Below are 13,186 nucleotides of genomic sequence, written 5' to 3' on the forward strand. Positions count from 1 at the left end.
CAACTGTTTCTCTAGAGTCGGTACTAGAGCAGTAAGAGTTGGGGTTTCTACATATTTTTATTTAAAAAAGAGGGGAATAAAACCCATAAGTTAATAATTACCAGGAATGATGGAACCATTTTGGCGCTTTTGCCCCCATGAGGACTTGCCAATAGAAATATACCAGATAAGAAATATTGTAGGTGGTACATGCGCATATTAACAAATTTAAACCAAATGGATAATTTTATTTGCATATGCACCTCACACCCAGCCATGTTATAAAGAAGTGTACCATATATTTACTATAGTGACATCTATGGTTACAATTTAGCTCCAAACTAAGTTATCATTCTTCATGTTGAGATTGTCTTCGGTACTCCACTTATAATTATGAAGGGTGGTATTCTAGAAACTTAAAAATGCCCAATTATGTCATTTACTCAGTTACTAACTACCCCTACCGATCCTCTCTGATTCCTTCAAAATCATCAGCATCGCCCCTTTGTTTTTGATTTGGTACAATACACCAAAGCATTAGAATTAGACGTAAAAAAGTTTCCTCCTTCTTTAGATTATAAAGCAATGGACCAAAGCATTAAAATTGAAGTGTTAATATGACTGAAGTGAGATTTTCTACTCTGCGATTGCGTGCCCTGGTATAAGAATAGTGCAAACTTATATTTAGTATAACTAATTAGAATGTTTAGCTAAAGAACAAGGGATGGATAATAATCGGGAAGACATAACTGGTTACGGAGCAAACAATCTGGTGTCTTTGTTACCGTCTCAAACAATGTACTGCTCGGGTGTGAGGACCTTTGCATATGATGAAACGCAGGTATGGAAACTAGCAAGATTTACCATTGCTACTGGCATCGGATTGGCAATCGATATTCCTCATCCCATTATGCTAATTATCCGGTTTCTATCCAGAACACCAACATGATACATATCTGCAGGCATCGCACCATCATGCCAGTGGGGTACGAACATAATTGCTGGCATCAACATAATTGTTGATGGTGCGAACTTGATCACTAGGGTAAAAATCCGTCGGCATATCTTTTGCCATCTACAACTAGCGTGATCCATGTATGTGGTACAGCTGAGCAGACATTGTTGCCATGCTGCCCTAGTAATCCAAATTGGCATTGTTCTAACATAGCTATGGAGGTCAATGGTATCAACAGGATTGCGCATGGCGGGAAGTCCACGTCAATCGTGCTCTGTATTTTGTGTTCCAAAGATAGATACCAAGATAGAAAATGTCATTCTTTTCAGCTCAAAATGACATTTCTAACCCCTCATCAATTTTATGCATTTAGTTTACATGTTAGCACAGAGATCTGTCTTGGATTAAAAATGGGTGGTTCAAAAGGAACACTCACAGAGCACCTGCTCCTGCAGGAGCGATAGCCTTGAACAGGGACATTGCAGTTGTAGATATGCCGTTCGCGGCACCTCTTTGATTTTGCGGCTGTAGTTTAAAGTAAACTTGATTAGCTACCCAGAAGCAATAATTGCGCAAACAAATCTCAAGTAATTGAATTGACTTGATATTTACCACAGCATTGTTTTGCAGAATGCAAGTGCCTGTTAAGATAGTTGTCTGGACAATTTGTCAAAGATGTAAAGTTAGAAAGGATGATACAAGAATGTTGTATAGAGCCATGGTTCAGCCAAACAATAAGATGTGAGCATATCGCGCATCATAAAATTTGGCGGAAGGGTTCAACCACTTTATCAAGCTAGAATCGCTACTGCTTGCTTGATAGCATAGGATATACAGTATGAATCTTACATCGATCCACACAATCGTTATCTTGTTTGAACCGTATGACCTCACAGGAGGTGTATTTTTCTTCTTTCTAATGTTGCCATTTTTATTTGTCAAATGAATCTATTTTTCTACTTCATTGAAATGAACGGCATTGCTTCCCAGTTGTAGACATTGATATCAGTTTAGAATTAAATGTTCATTATGAGCTGTTCTGTTGAATAACCTGAAAAATGGGTGCAACCACTTGCCAACTCTATTATAGTTATTAAAAAGGAAAATTAAAATTAAACCATGTTTGCGCCTAGCTGAAAGATATGTGTTTCCGAACTAATTAACAGCTAAATACGCCATCAAACCACCGTGTTCTCTGACATTTTAGATAAAAAGCATTAGATCGTACCAGCGCAATTAACAACATGAAAGATTCTTTTGGCTATATTTGATTCTACTATTCAATACAGATATTTTATGTGGTGTACACAAAACTAATATTGAACTGGCCGAGCTCTTGAAACTAATTCTCGACCCATAGGCTCATGATCTAACGAAGGGACATGTACCAGCCCATCATTTAAAGAAAAGGCTAGCTGGTGCAGGCTACACGCTAGCTAAGGAAGAAGATGATAAAGCTAAATCAAGAAATTTGAATTATTATTAGGCACAGACCCACATGGGAACCGGTGCTGGTTTGAACGGCACCGACCATGGGGTCTGCTGGACCATAGTCCTGAACCTCTCGCCTCAAGGACGATTCTGTTGCAAATATATGCATTTTAGTATCATGATTAGTCGTTTCATAAAAAATTAGAAGAAACTGCTAATAAATTAAGAACTTGGGGTACAATATAATTGGCTATATTGTCATTAGACACAAACATAATATATAAACCTTGTAGAGTTTCCATTATCCACGTATAATCACATTGCTCGGAATCAAAATACACATTATGTTTGACTTTCCTTTTAAAGGACTGAACAAGTCATCCTATTTCTGACTCCAATTGTGCGGTTGTGGCAGCAATTAGCCCATTTAACACAAATTATTCTACTTACCCTATTTAGCTTGAAATATCTGCATCTTACCTCATATTTTAACTTTTGGCCTGTTCTCTCCGGTTGTACCGTTTGTTAGGACAAAGTGCGGTGCGATATCGGAAGCATATTTTGTCCCGCCACTTCACATGTGTTGGCCACAGAGCCTAAACTTCTGTGGACTGTGGGCTACCTCTGGTAACAACGATGCCGTGATATGTGGGGTCTTGTGTATGCCGTGTGACCCCCAGAAATATGGTGGCGGAGGTTGTTTCCCTGGCCTACAGCTCCAGCGTCTCAGTTGTGTAGACGAGTTGGACTTTCTTTGTCTGCTCGGCTCTTCCAAGGTGGCGTACTGGCGCTCTGGGACGGCTTTTTGGGATAGTACTGTGCATCTGTAGATTCTAGTGCGTGCTGTGATTTGTGTGCTTTTGATGTACTATTAACTGGATTGATATGCGTCTATCAGTGCAGTGTTACGTACTCATTTTTGTGTCCAATTGTGATAGCAGTAATATCCTATGATAGCGATCTTTTTACGAACTGCATGACTAAGTACACTAGTTAATTGTGTCTGGCAGTGGTCACCCTTAACCAGCTCTCACTTTTTTTGCGGGGCATGTGCTGGCGTCGGTACGAGCACAAGCCCGCACGAGAACCGTGAGCACGATGAACCAGCGGATACAAACCGACCGTTGATTGGACAGGACAACAAAATCCCAGCCCCTTATAAATTGGATGTGAAATGCGGAGACTCTTGCAAGACATCATTAATTAGAGAATTTTTACTAAATGTTGAAAGATCTCTTGCAGTGGATAGCATCATAGGTTAGTACGTATGGTATTCTCCTGGTAGTGCATTGTACAATAAATTGATATTTATGATAACTTTATTTATTTGTTTGTGTGACCGATATTAACATCTCATTCATTATGATACATCATGATATGACATGATATGATATGATCCTAGTATGCTCCTTTTTCCTTTATAATGCTATGTCATGTCAACAATATGCCAAGTAGAGTCACTACGAAATAGGGAGATAACATTTCTGATGAGTACGTTCTTATACTTACCGCCAAAGTACCCTTTAAAATTGTGGCAAAATAAATAGCTAACCCAAATCTAGTCCCTGATAGTTGTGACATGAATGGGTAAGCAGCAAGGAGAGGTATGGACAGAGCCTGAAAATGACAGATCGATGTATAAATGATGGATATATAAGAATTATTTCAGTTCTATTGGAGATGGTTCATTTAATTACAGCTGCAATGCGGGATGATATGATGGATCCGAGATATCTATGAACATGTGTGTAAACCAGCAGTTGGTACGCAAGAAGACCAGCACCTGAAATAAAAATAAATATGATATTAAAAAAATTCAATCATTTGTACGGAGCAAGTTGTTTACAGTAATCTAGTGAGGGTTGATACTACAAATGATTTATTAAAACACTATAATTAAGAATGATGCCTAATTAGGTAAGAACACGTAATAACATGTCTTTCTTTCCTAATATGAACGTCGCTTTGAATTGTGAGCCTAACTTTAACTATGAAATTTATTAAAAAATGCATATATCATTGCAATTTATTGTATCATATAGCTCATTTATTTAGTGAAATTACTGATCAAATTGATCTCAAAATTACTGATCACAAGGATCCACGCATCCAAACACGTACATACAAATTATGGAGAACAAAAAGGTCCCCAAAAGGGACCTCCACATGTTTTGTATGCACATACCGTAACTAGATTAATTATTTGATATAATCCATATAATATGGCATTTGTATTTGACTCATCTACATAAGTCGCGTGATTCACAGGAGATCAATGTGCAAATTCTCGATAATTTACTACTCCCTCCGTCCCGTAATATTCAAAAACGCTCTCATATTACGGGACGGAGGGAGTAGTACGGTTATACCTGAAACTGCAAGAATTTGACCGACATCTTTAGATGCCAAGCTTAGTCCACCGTAGCTTTTGTCACTTACAGCCCACAAGGCAAGTATCTGATACAGAAAAGGTCATAAGCACTTATCTGCCCACATGGAGCTTAATCTAATATTTCACCATTAATTTTCCTTCCATTAATTCTTAATAGCTATGTACATAGTTGTAGCAACAATGGGTTTTCACCGACATCATTGTACTATATGGTTTACCTCACTGTATGCCGTGTCATGAAGGGTGAAAACACAATAGGCAATTATAGAGGACATCAATGGCCAGTTCCGATATAGACTCTTCTCTGAATTCGTATATGCTTCTCCACTGGGAGCAGAACTTGACTCATCAACCATTTCTACTTCTCTTTGCAAGTTTTTATGCATATGAAGAGTCTCCTTGAAAGTAAGTTGATAAAGTTGGTATGTTTTGAAACACACACACACACACACACACGAACACACACTATTGCTTTAAATTCAAGAAAAAAAAGTTCTCAAAGCAATCATGAGAGAACAACAGCCAGGTAGCTAGATGGTTGATTCCTTTGATCAACACATATTTGTCCGCTCATAATAAAGATGGCTGTGTGCATCAAATGATGCATAGGCCGGGGTTTCAATCCTCCTTTTCAAAATAAAGTATTAGTTCCCCATACGCTTCTCATCACCAGGCGAAATACAAAGGTTCTTTTTTTTCCTCCCGCAAATATAGTTAGAGTCATACAAAACCCTCCATCTTTTTGAAGGATCGTTATTTATTCTCTAAGTTTTTTTATAAAGATGCAGTAAAGATAAGAATGTGATCTCCCAAAGTGAGAAACCTTGAAGTTAGGAACCTCATTAATTTAACTGGGCTAGCGTTTTGGCTCCCGGGAGAATATGCTCCTGGGTGAACAGTAACACAAAGATATATATTAAATGTTTTCGAAAAATTCTGAAACTTATTGTAGATGATTGCATTAGTTTCGCAAACAGGCATGGCAATTTCATGCGAAACGGAGCGGCGGTGTTTCGTCAGCAAAAATACAAAATTGGGGTGACATTTTGGGATAACTTTTGGTGTTCATTTTTTTGCGCAAGCCAAAATGTTAAACTTTTTGCCTCAAAATTTGCAGGTAGCATTTGGATGTGACTAGGTACACACAAAATTTTTGTCTTGATTTATTTCCTTTTTTTTGGCCCCGGGAGCATGTGCTCCCAGGAGCCAAATTGACTTTCTAGCTCCAAGTGTTGGACACCAGAAATTGATCAATCTCCACTTTTTCTTACTGAGAAGAAACACAATTTTCTGATACATGAAACACAATTTCCAATGGACAGTTTCTTAGTGAGATGGTTGTGAGTGCTTCCTAGAGCATTTGGAAGAGTGCAGTGGCTTAATTTTTAACGAAATTTAGCCATAGGAAAACCAACTGCAAAAGAGATATGCATCTCATTTACCATCAAGGGCTGAAACCTGAACAGTTATTTTTTGAGCTGAACTCTCATGTAAACCATGGACATGGGTTGTAGCAAGGACATGTTGCACGTACAATGGCAAAGATGGGTAGTTTCAGCAAGGTCGTCGGGGTGAGGATAGTATGGCCTATGGATGACTACGACAACTGTAGGGGACCCAGCTCACCTTGATGTTGAAGCTACAGTCCTAGCACGACTTAGGGAGATTGTAGGACGCCAGGCGGAGCCGTTGCCGTCAAAGATCAAGATCCACCGTCACGCGATCAACAAAAACTACTCGTGTGGTGCTTTTGCTCCACTACTCTCTCTCTCTCTCTCTCTCTCTCTAAAATATTTTTAACATCAGGGAGAGTGTATATGGCATAACAGGGTCTACAGCGGGGCACCTCAAACAATCCATAACTCCCAGGCGGATGGTCCTGTCAGTGGCCAATCAAAAAAGCGACCCAAACGGACGCGTAAGATGTGCTTGAAAATCCCGTGGTGACCGTCACCCCTCATATCCATCCCAAATCAGGGGAGGATATGTGGTGGCACGGGTGCGACCGGATGCGTCCACCACGTAAGACCCGACAGCTCGACCCCACCACAAATTAGTCCAAATCCAATAAACCCATCGCCCTCCTCCCGCCTCCATCCACAAATTCCCGTGTCCGAGCCCTCATCATCGGCCACCCTTGCTCCCCATCTTCGCTGCTATCCCTCGTTCGCCACCCTAGATGTCATCAAGTCCGTGCTCCACCGCATCCATGGAGGTTGTATCCGAGTCGTCTGTGGCTGTCCTATCCTTGGCTCTGTCTTGCAAGCAGGAGAACGATGCCTGCAGGGGTTGGTGATGGAGGCAGCGCGAGAGGGAAGCAGTGTCGACAAGCAGCTTCCGCTGCCCCCGCCCCATCCACGCTCGTCCCCTCGAACCCCTTCCATCCAGCCGCCGACAACGGTGGCCGCCTACGACCGGTTCGGACAGAGGAGACGAGCGGACGGGGAAAATTCAGAAGGGTTTCCTGGCAACATAGAGGACTACGGGGGATGTCTGCAACTCATCGCTGCTCATTGGTCGGAGACAGTTCCAGGCACTGACGGCACCCCGATTGTCCATGTCATGTTATCCTGGATGACACAACAGGACTCGGTACATTTATTTTTCTCCTCTTTCGATCAATTTTGCATATGTGATGACCAATGTTTTGCATATCACCTTAGTTCAATTGAAACCTTTATAATTATAGGAATTTATCATGTCGGACATGATCGATGATAACCATGAACCAACCCAAAGGAAGTATGAGTTGGGGGATGCAACTTGTCCTACGTTTGAAGTTTGCGGCACATCAAACCCCAATACAAAGAAGAAAAGGAAGGGAAAGACAACCAAGGCTAGATCTCTGGTATTCACAACTTTCTAATGATATCTTGTTGGTCAAAGCATGGTTTGCCATAACCATGGACCCCATATGTGGCATGGAGCAAAAGGGTAATAGGTATTGCGAGAAGATCCACAAGCAATATCACGAGCAAACACTATGTGTAGACCCGTCCTACCGTGACCACCTGCAATCTGGCATCTCTCCAACATCGATTGGTGGTCATTCAAGGGAAAATTAACAGGTGCGTGGACTACAATGCACAAGTGCTTGGCCGCCCTCGAAGTGGGATGCGAGTGTCCACTCATGTAAGAATACTCACATAATTTTGTCATCATTTTAATTGCGTGTTTTTTTGTTGTATTATTATCGTTACACATGCATTTTTCGCTAGATGGTGTTGGCAGATACTATGTATCAAGAGACGGAGAAGAAGCCATTAGGTTTTTCCATTGTTGGCTGCATTGAATGGCAAATCAAAGTGGACACACCTCGTGGCCTATATCAAGGCTGGCTGGATGAAGAATGACAGATCAAGATCTCACGAATCACTTGGGTTAGAGGTGAGAATGGAAGAGTAGTGGCCATCTCCAAGGATAACCGACAAGTGATGGGAAATAAGTGGGGGAAGGTGAGGGCCTCTCGTGAAGCCGCAACTACAAAAATGTCCTCCACTTGGACGGGCATTTTTCTGTAAGGGAGGATCAAAAAGAGAAGAGGTGCACAATCTTGTTCAATCACAAAAGGAGAATATGGAATGATTCCGGGGAGGGCGACCATGAAGCTAGAAAATTAGAGGGAGAAGATCGAGTTGGAGAAGAAATATTTGCCGATTAAATGGGAGCTTGAGAAGGTGGACATGCAAATCACACGGGAGCGGATGAGGTGAAGATTTATGTTGGCGGACGAAAATCTCTTCGATGAGCATGCAAAGAAGTGGCTAGTGGGGGTGAAGAAGGGGATCAACAAACGAAGGGAGTACAAGGCAGCGAGGGGGGCTATTGCAGCACCGAAACAAGAGGCAAGGATCTAAGCGGAGCATGCGGCAAGGATGCAGGCGGAGGAGGAGGCAAGTATGGCTGTGAAGCAGGCGACATGGATGGCGTCTGGCGAGTGATCCGTCGCACTTAGACTTTGATTTCAATCTGTTATTTCTGAAGTGTTTAACTATGATTTATTTTTGCTTTGTAGTATTTGTTTTAATCTGTTGAATCGTGATGAATTTGTGTCGTATGATTTACATGCATGGACTGCATGGATTTGATGATCCGCATTTGAGGTGTCCGGCAGGCAAAATAAGGGGTAGCCCGGCGCTGTCCGTGGACACGCCCACGGGTGTATAGGGGACCTGATTTGTCAAGTCCGACGATGGATGCTCTAGTGGAGTACACACGGTAGGTGTCCATGTTGGACTTGGAATCGGAAACACGGCATGTCAATCATGGAACATCTAGGACGCGCTTTATGTTGTGCCAACCCATGTAGCAATGGGCATTGTAGCTATTCGCAACTACTATAGATGTTTGATCTGCTATAGCGCACAGTTTTTTATCTAGTTCTATTTTTTGCAGTTTTGATTTTGTAAAATGAGTTACTTCGAAATTGTGAACAAAAATTGAAATCTCTAGACATTTTTTGTAAAAACTAAACATATCCTGAACTTTTGACCTTTTTAAGAAAATAAATAGAAAACACGAGTTTTTTTCCCAAAATTACAAAAACATGTAACTTGAAAAATATTAGAAATTCCTGAAGATTTTTTGATTTTATGAAACAAATTTGAAAACATCAATATTTCTGAATTTGTGAAGAAATTATGAAACAAGAACATTTTCTGAAAATACAGAAAAGGAACTCCTGTTTTTTTTAAATTCGAACAGTTTGTATAATTTTGTAAATTTTAAATTCCTAACTTTGTTTGAACTTAAAAAATTAATATCTTTTGAAAAATAGAATTATTTTTAGAAAAAATGATTTTTTGCAAAGGTAAGATTTTTTTTGTCAAACCCTATTTTACGTAGTTGAAGAACAAATATTGAGAACAGGAATTTGTAAATTTGAACCAAAATTGAAAAATGCAAATAATTTATTTAAAGAGAGAAGAAAAGAAAGAATGAAAATTGGCCGGGCCAGTCATGGGCGTCCCTGTGCGAACACTCAACTATGTTCGGCAGTGAACGGTACGTAGCCTTGGCCCGACCCACTTTGTCGTGCCAAGCGAGCCCACCGGTCATACTTCATGTCGTGTTGTGCCGGCTAGGTTATGTGCTGACCCAGATTTTTTCCGAAGTCTGAACATCACTTTCAGGTACTCCCCTCAAAAGCTCACCCACATGCAAATATGTTTATTAAACAGAAAAAACAATGCAGGGCCGCCATGGCTAAGAAAGAACAAATCTATTACAAGAAAACAAATCATAAACAAGCCAAAATATTAGTGGGATTGTTACATACCGGTAGCCATGTGCAGCTTATTAAAACAACCAACGCAACCAGTGAAATACAAAGGCATGGCAGGAAATAAGGAAACCTAAGAATTGCAAATATGGTTAATCAATCTCTGGTGCTAATTAGCTCAATAAATGCAATATACGTACCTCCCAAAAATCGACTTCTCTGAAAATAGGTTTGGATATTGCTTTGCAGGCTGAGAGAGGGGGGCATGCACTTGTTAAATAGCGGTTTTATCCTTCAGAAACGATCATACATAAACAAATGGTTACCTGTGCCAAAAATCCTCCAATAGATGGACCGATAACAAGACCTATGCCCCAACCAGTGCTTACCTATATCCAATTATATGTCAACGATAACTTGTGTTACCAATATCTGATTATGTTACCTACACTAATAGTAGTCCATTGCATGAAAGAAAAAAAATATATTCATTTACAATGGATAATCCTAGAGCATGATGTTCAGGCCGACAAACTTCAACTGAATAAGCCTGCAAAAGTGGACAATCTTCAATATGTGAAACATAATGTTCTGTAAAGATTATGCACCCATGGATACCTTTATTGGGGCAAGCATGCCATTAAGTGAACCAAGAAGCATTCTTGTGGTAATCGCCATCCAATACTTTGTACTCAATCCAAATAAAGTATTAAATATTACCCTAATTAAAGAAAATTATTAAACTTATAAAGCTGACACACGTAGGAGTAAGTACATATTTTCCTTATAGGAGTTAGGTTTGCTGACACTGTGAAGAGGGAGAACGCAATGATAGGTTTTCTTCCAATACGATCTGCCACCACACCCCAAAATATTGAGGCAAAACATCTACCAGCCATGTATGATGCACCTATACAACATTGAAATCTATCAGCAGAAGTATTGAAATTTGGGTGAGTATATTTGTTGAAATAACAAAATCAAAGGAATATATTTTAATTCGTTTTATTATTATTGATCCAATGAGTCCGAGCCTTACCAAGAAGACCAGCGTACAATCCAATGTCTGTTTTGTTTTCTGCCACACGCATATCTTCTATCTGTTCAAGAAAGGTTAGGGTGAGCTTGCCTCTGCAGCGCCAGCTATATATGTTCCAGGAACTCGTTTTTGAAATCTCTGGGAAACTGGAATGCTCCTTCTAAAAAACCCGTCTTTTGTTACACTTTTCCTTGTCTCAGTGGTCAGCACACGCTCTCCTCCCTCCTACAGGGTACACTGTCCTTTATTCTTTCTTTTGGGTGTATCAGGGCGTAGTGAATATGGTGGCTCATGGAGTATGTACTTAGATATTTTTTGTGGAATGCAACCTGATTGTCACGTGAATGATTGTTTACTAGAATTCTGTAATTTCCAAACTATTAAGATGAAGGTGTCTCAAAGACCCACGTCTGGCAAGACGTGGAGGTGTAATCTTTAGTCCGAGCTTAGAAGTGGAGGTGGGGCGAGACAAACTTATATAGTGAAGCCTCTCCACCTAACTAAGTGAAGGGTATTGGGATAGAAAGACAACACCAAGTGCGCTTGCCTCCGGCTGGGCCATTCCATTGCGAAAGTGGGAGAGCAAGTGTACAAAAGTGGGAGAGCAAGACAACACCAAGTGCGCTTGCCTCCGGTTCCATTGCGAAAGTGGGAGAGCAAGTCTACAAAACCTTTCGTTCTTATCATCATGCACCGGGAGAGGGAGAATTAGGTTTTTTTTTTGGAAGTATTCGTGATACTTCTCGCATTCATCACCAACGGTTGTCCATCCCGCAAGTCAGGTGGCATCACATATCATGGTCTCCACCACTGTCTCTTTTGACTGGCCTTCACCAATGTTATCGTTAACAACATCACTCCCACAACAGCCATGACGACTTCATCTACAAGCGGTCAATACATGTGTCGTGCTACCATCCATTGCTGTTTTACGATTATGTGATGTTGTTAGACACGTTGTTTCACAAATCTATCAAGTTAGCGACTTACATGCTGGTGCTTACATTGATCATGATTTATATTATGCATTTGATCCTGAAATAGCCCAATTTTTCGACACAAACTACAATGATGTTTTTTTAAAGAAAATAGCACTCCTCAAGAATTAGAAAATCATGTTCTTCGCCATACAAATGCCATATACATGAATACGGTACGAGCGAATGAATTTTACACGTAGCTTATAAGGTCTCATTTCATTTAGCTATTAGCAAACAGTAATGAAGGTGAGATCGACATACCATAAAATATAAGAAGGGAAACAGAGATGATACTGGTAAGGCTGCAAAAAAAGAGAGCGAAAATATTCACAATTATAAGAATCATGGAGGTAGTTTATATGAATATTGTTGCTAATGATATATCGAAAAAATGTTATCAAAATTTCATCATCTCTAGATCATGATACATATTCATGCAGTGAGCATCTCATTTCTAGCAAAGTGAAATAGATTGAGCTGACTGGCATTGAATGGACGTTGCCACCTTTATGGCACACACATGTGGCAAACCATGGGGTTTGATCCCTGGTGGGTTGGGGATACAACCACTTTCATAACTATCAACCCCATGTTATTTCTCGGCCTAGGTGCAATTATTAATTATTGGCTCTACAAAAATTTCCTAACCTCTAGTATTTTAAACCTACTAGCTAGGACTAAATTGTGGCTGCATGCACACACGTACAAATCAATCAGGCAGTAGTATATGTCTTTTTCGGCAAGCTATAGCTACGCAGCGAACGTAATTAATGTAAATACGCACCGGAGGAAAGGGTGGTGATGCCAACAAAGAACAACTCCTTGTATGGGATCCCCGTGTTGTTCCCCTTCTTCCGCTCCATGGCGCAGCCCGGGCACCCTGCGTAGTAAACGCAGGCCGGCGGCGGCGGCGGCGACGCCGTCGACTCATCGAGTGGGAGCGTCCGATTCCTGATAGTATCACCCATTAATTGGTTGATAGCTCGGCGGTGGCTGGTTGGTGAGAAGGCGAGGTTGATTGAAAATTTGCACTGGCTAAACTCAGCGCGATAAAGCCTGAGTGCTTCCCATGAATCATCGGCGATCGATGTTATATAGTATAGGTTAGCATATCTGGGTGCTCGTAGCTAGCTAGCCCTGCTGGCTACGTCTCTGCCCTGACCAGGCCATTGGACGGCCAGAACTTTGC

At 40.8% G+C, this 13,186-nt stretch overlaps 1 protein-coding gene across 1 annotated transcript; it reads right to left on the reverse strand.

Annotated features, from left to right (window-relative positions):
* Positions 1 to 1,366: 1,366 nt before the first annotated feature.
* Positions 1,367 to 12,965, reverse strand: LOC123175584 (protein ZINC INDUCED FACILITATOR-LIKE 1-like). Its single transcript, XM_044590236.1, has 15 exons — positions 12,782 to 12,965; positions 12,259 to 12,299; positions 11,018 to 11,078; positions 10,786 to 10,888; positions 10,597 to 10,699; positions 10,475 to 10,528; positions 10,305 to 10,367; positions 10,179 to 10,228; positions 10,036 to 10,111; positions 4,976 to 5,155; positions 4,735 to 4,822; positions 4,063 to 4,148; positions 3,875 to 3,982; positions 1,547 to 1,591; positions 1,367 to 1,459 (listed from the first exon to the last, which is right to left on the reverse strand). The coding sequence occupies exons 1-15, from the start codon at positions 12,963 to 12,965 to the stop codon at positions 1,367 to 1,369; spliced, it is 1,335 nt and encodes a 444-aa protein (XP_044446171.1).
* Positions 12,966 to 13,186: the final 221 nt, after the last annotated feature.

This window comes from Triticum aestivum, unplaced genomic scaffold (genome assembly GCF_018294505.1).
Source record: "Triticum aestivum cultivar Chinese Spring unplaced genomic scaffold, IWGSC CS RefSeq v2.1 scaffold181773, whole genome shotgun sequence".
NCBI classification, from domain to species: Eukaryota; Viridiplantae; Streptophyta; class Magnoliopsida; order Poales; family Poaceae; genus Triticum; species Triticum aestivum.

Coding starts and splice junctions, on each gene's coding strand:
- LOC123175584 (XM_044590236.1), bottom strand. CDS start 12,965: ATGGGTGATACTATCAGGAATCGGACGCTCCCACTCGATGAGTCGACG. Junction 10,529..10,596: donor GCATGCTTGCCCCAATAAAG/GTATCCATGGGT, acceptor CCACTTTTGCAG/GCTTATTCAGTTGAAGTTTG. Junction 10,229..10,304: donor TTGGAGGATTTTTGGCACAG/GTAACCATTTGT, acceptor CCCCTCTCTCAG/CCTGCAAAGCAATATCCAAA.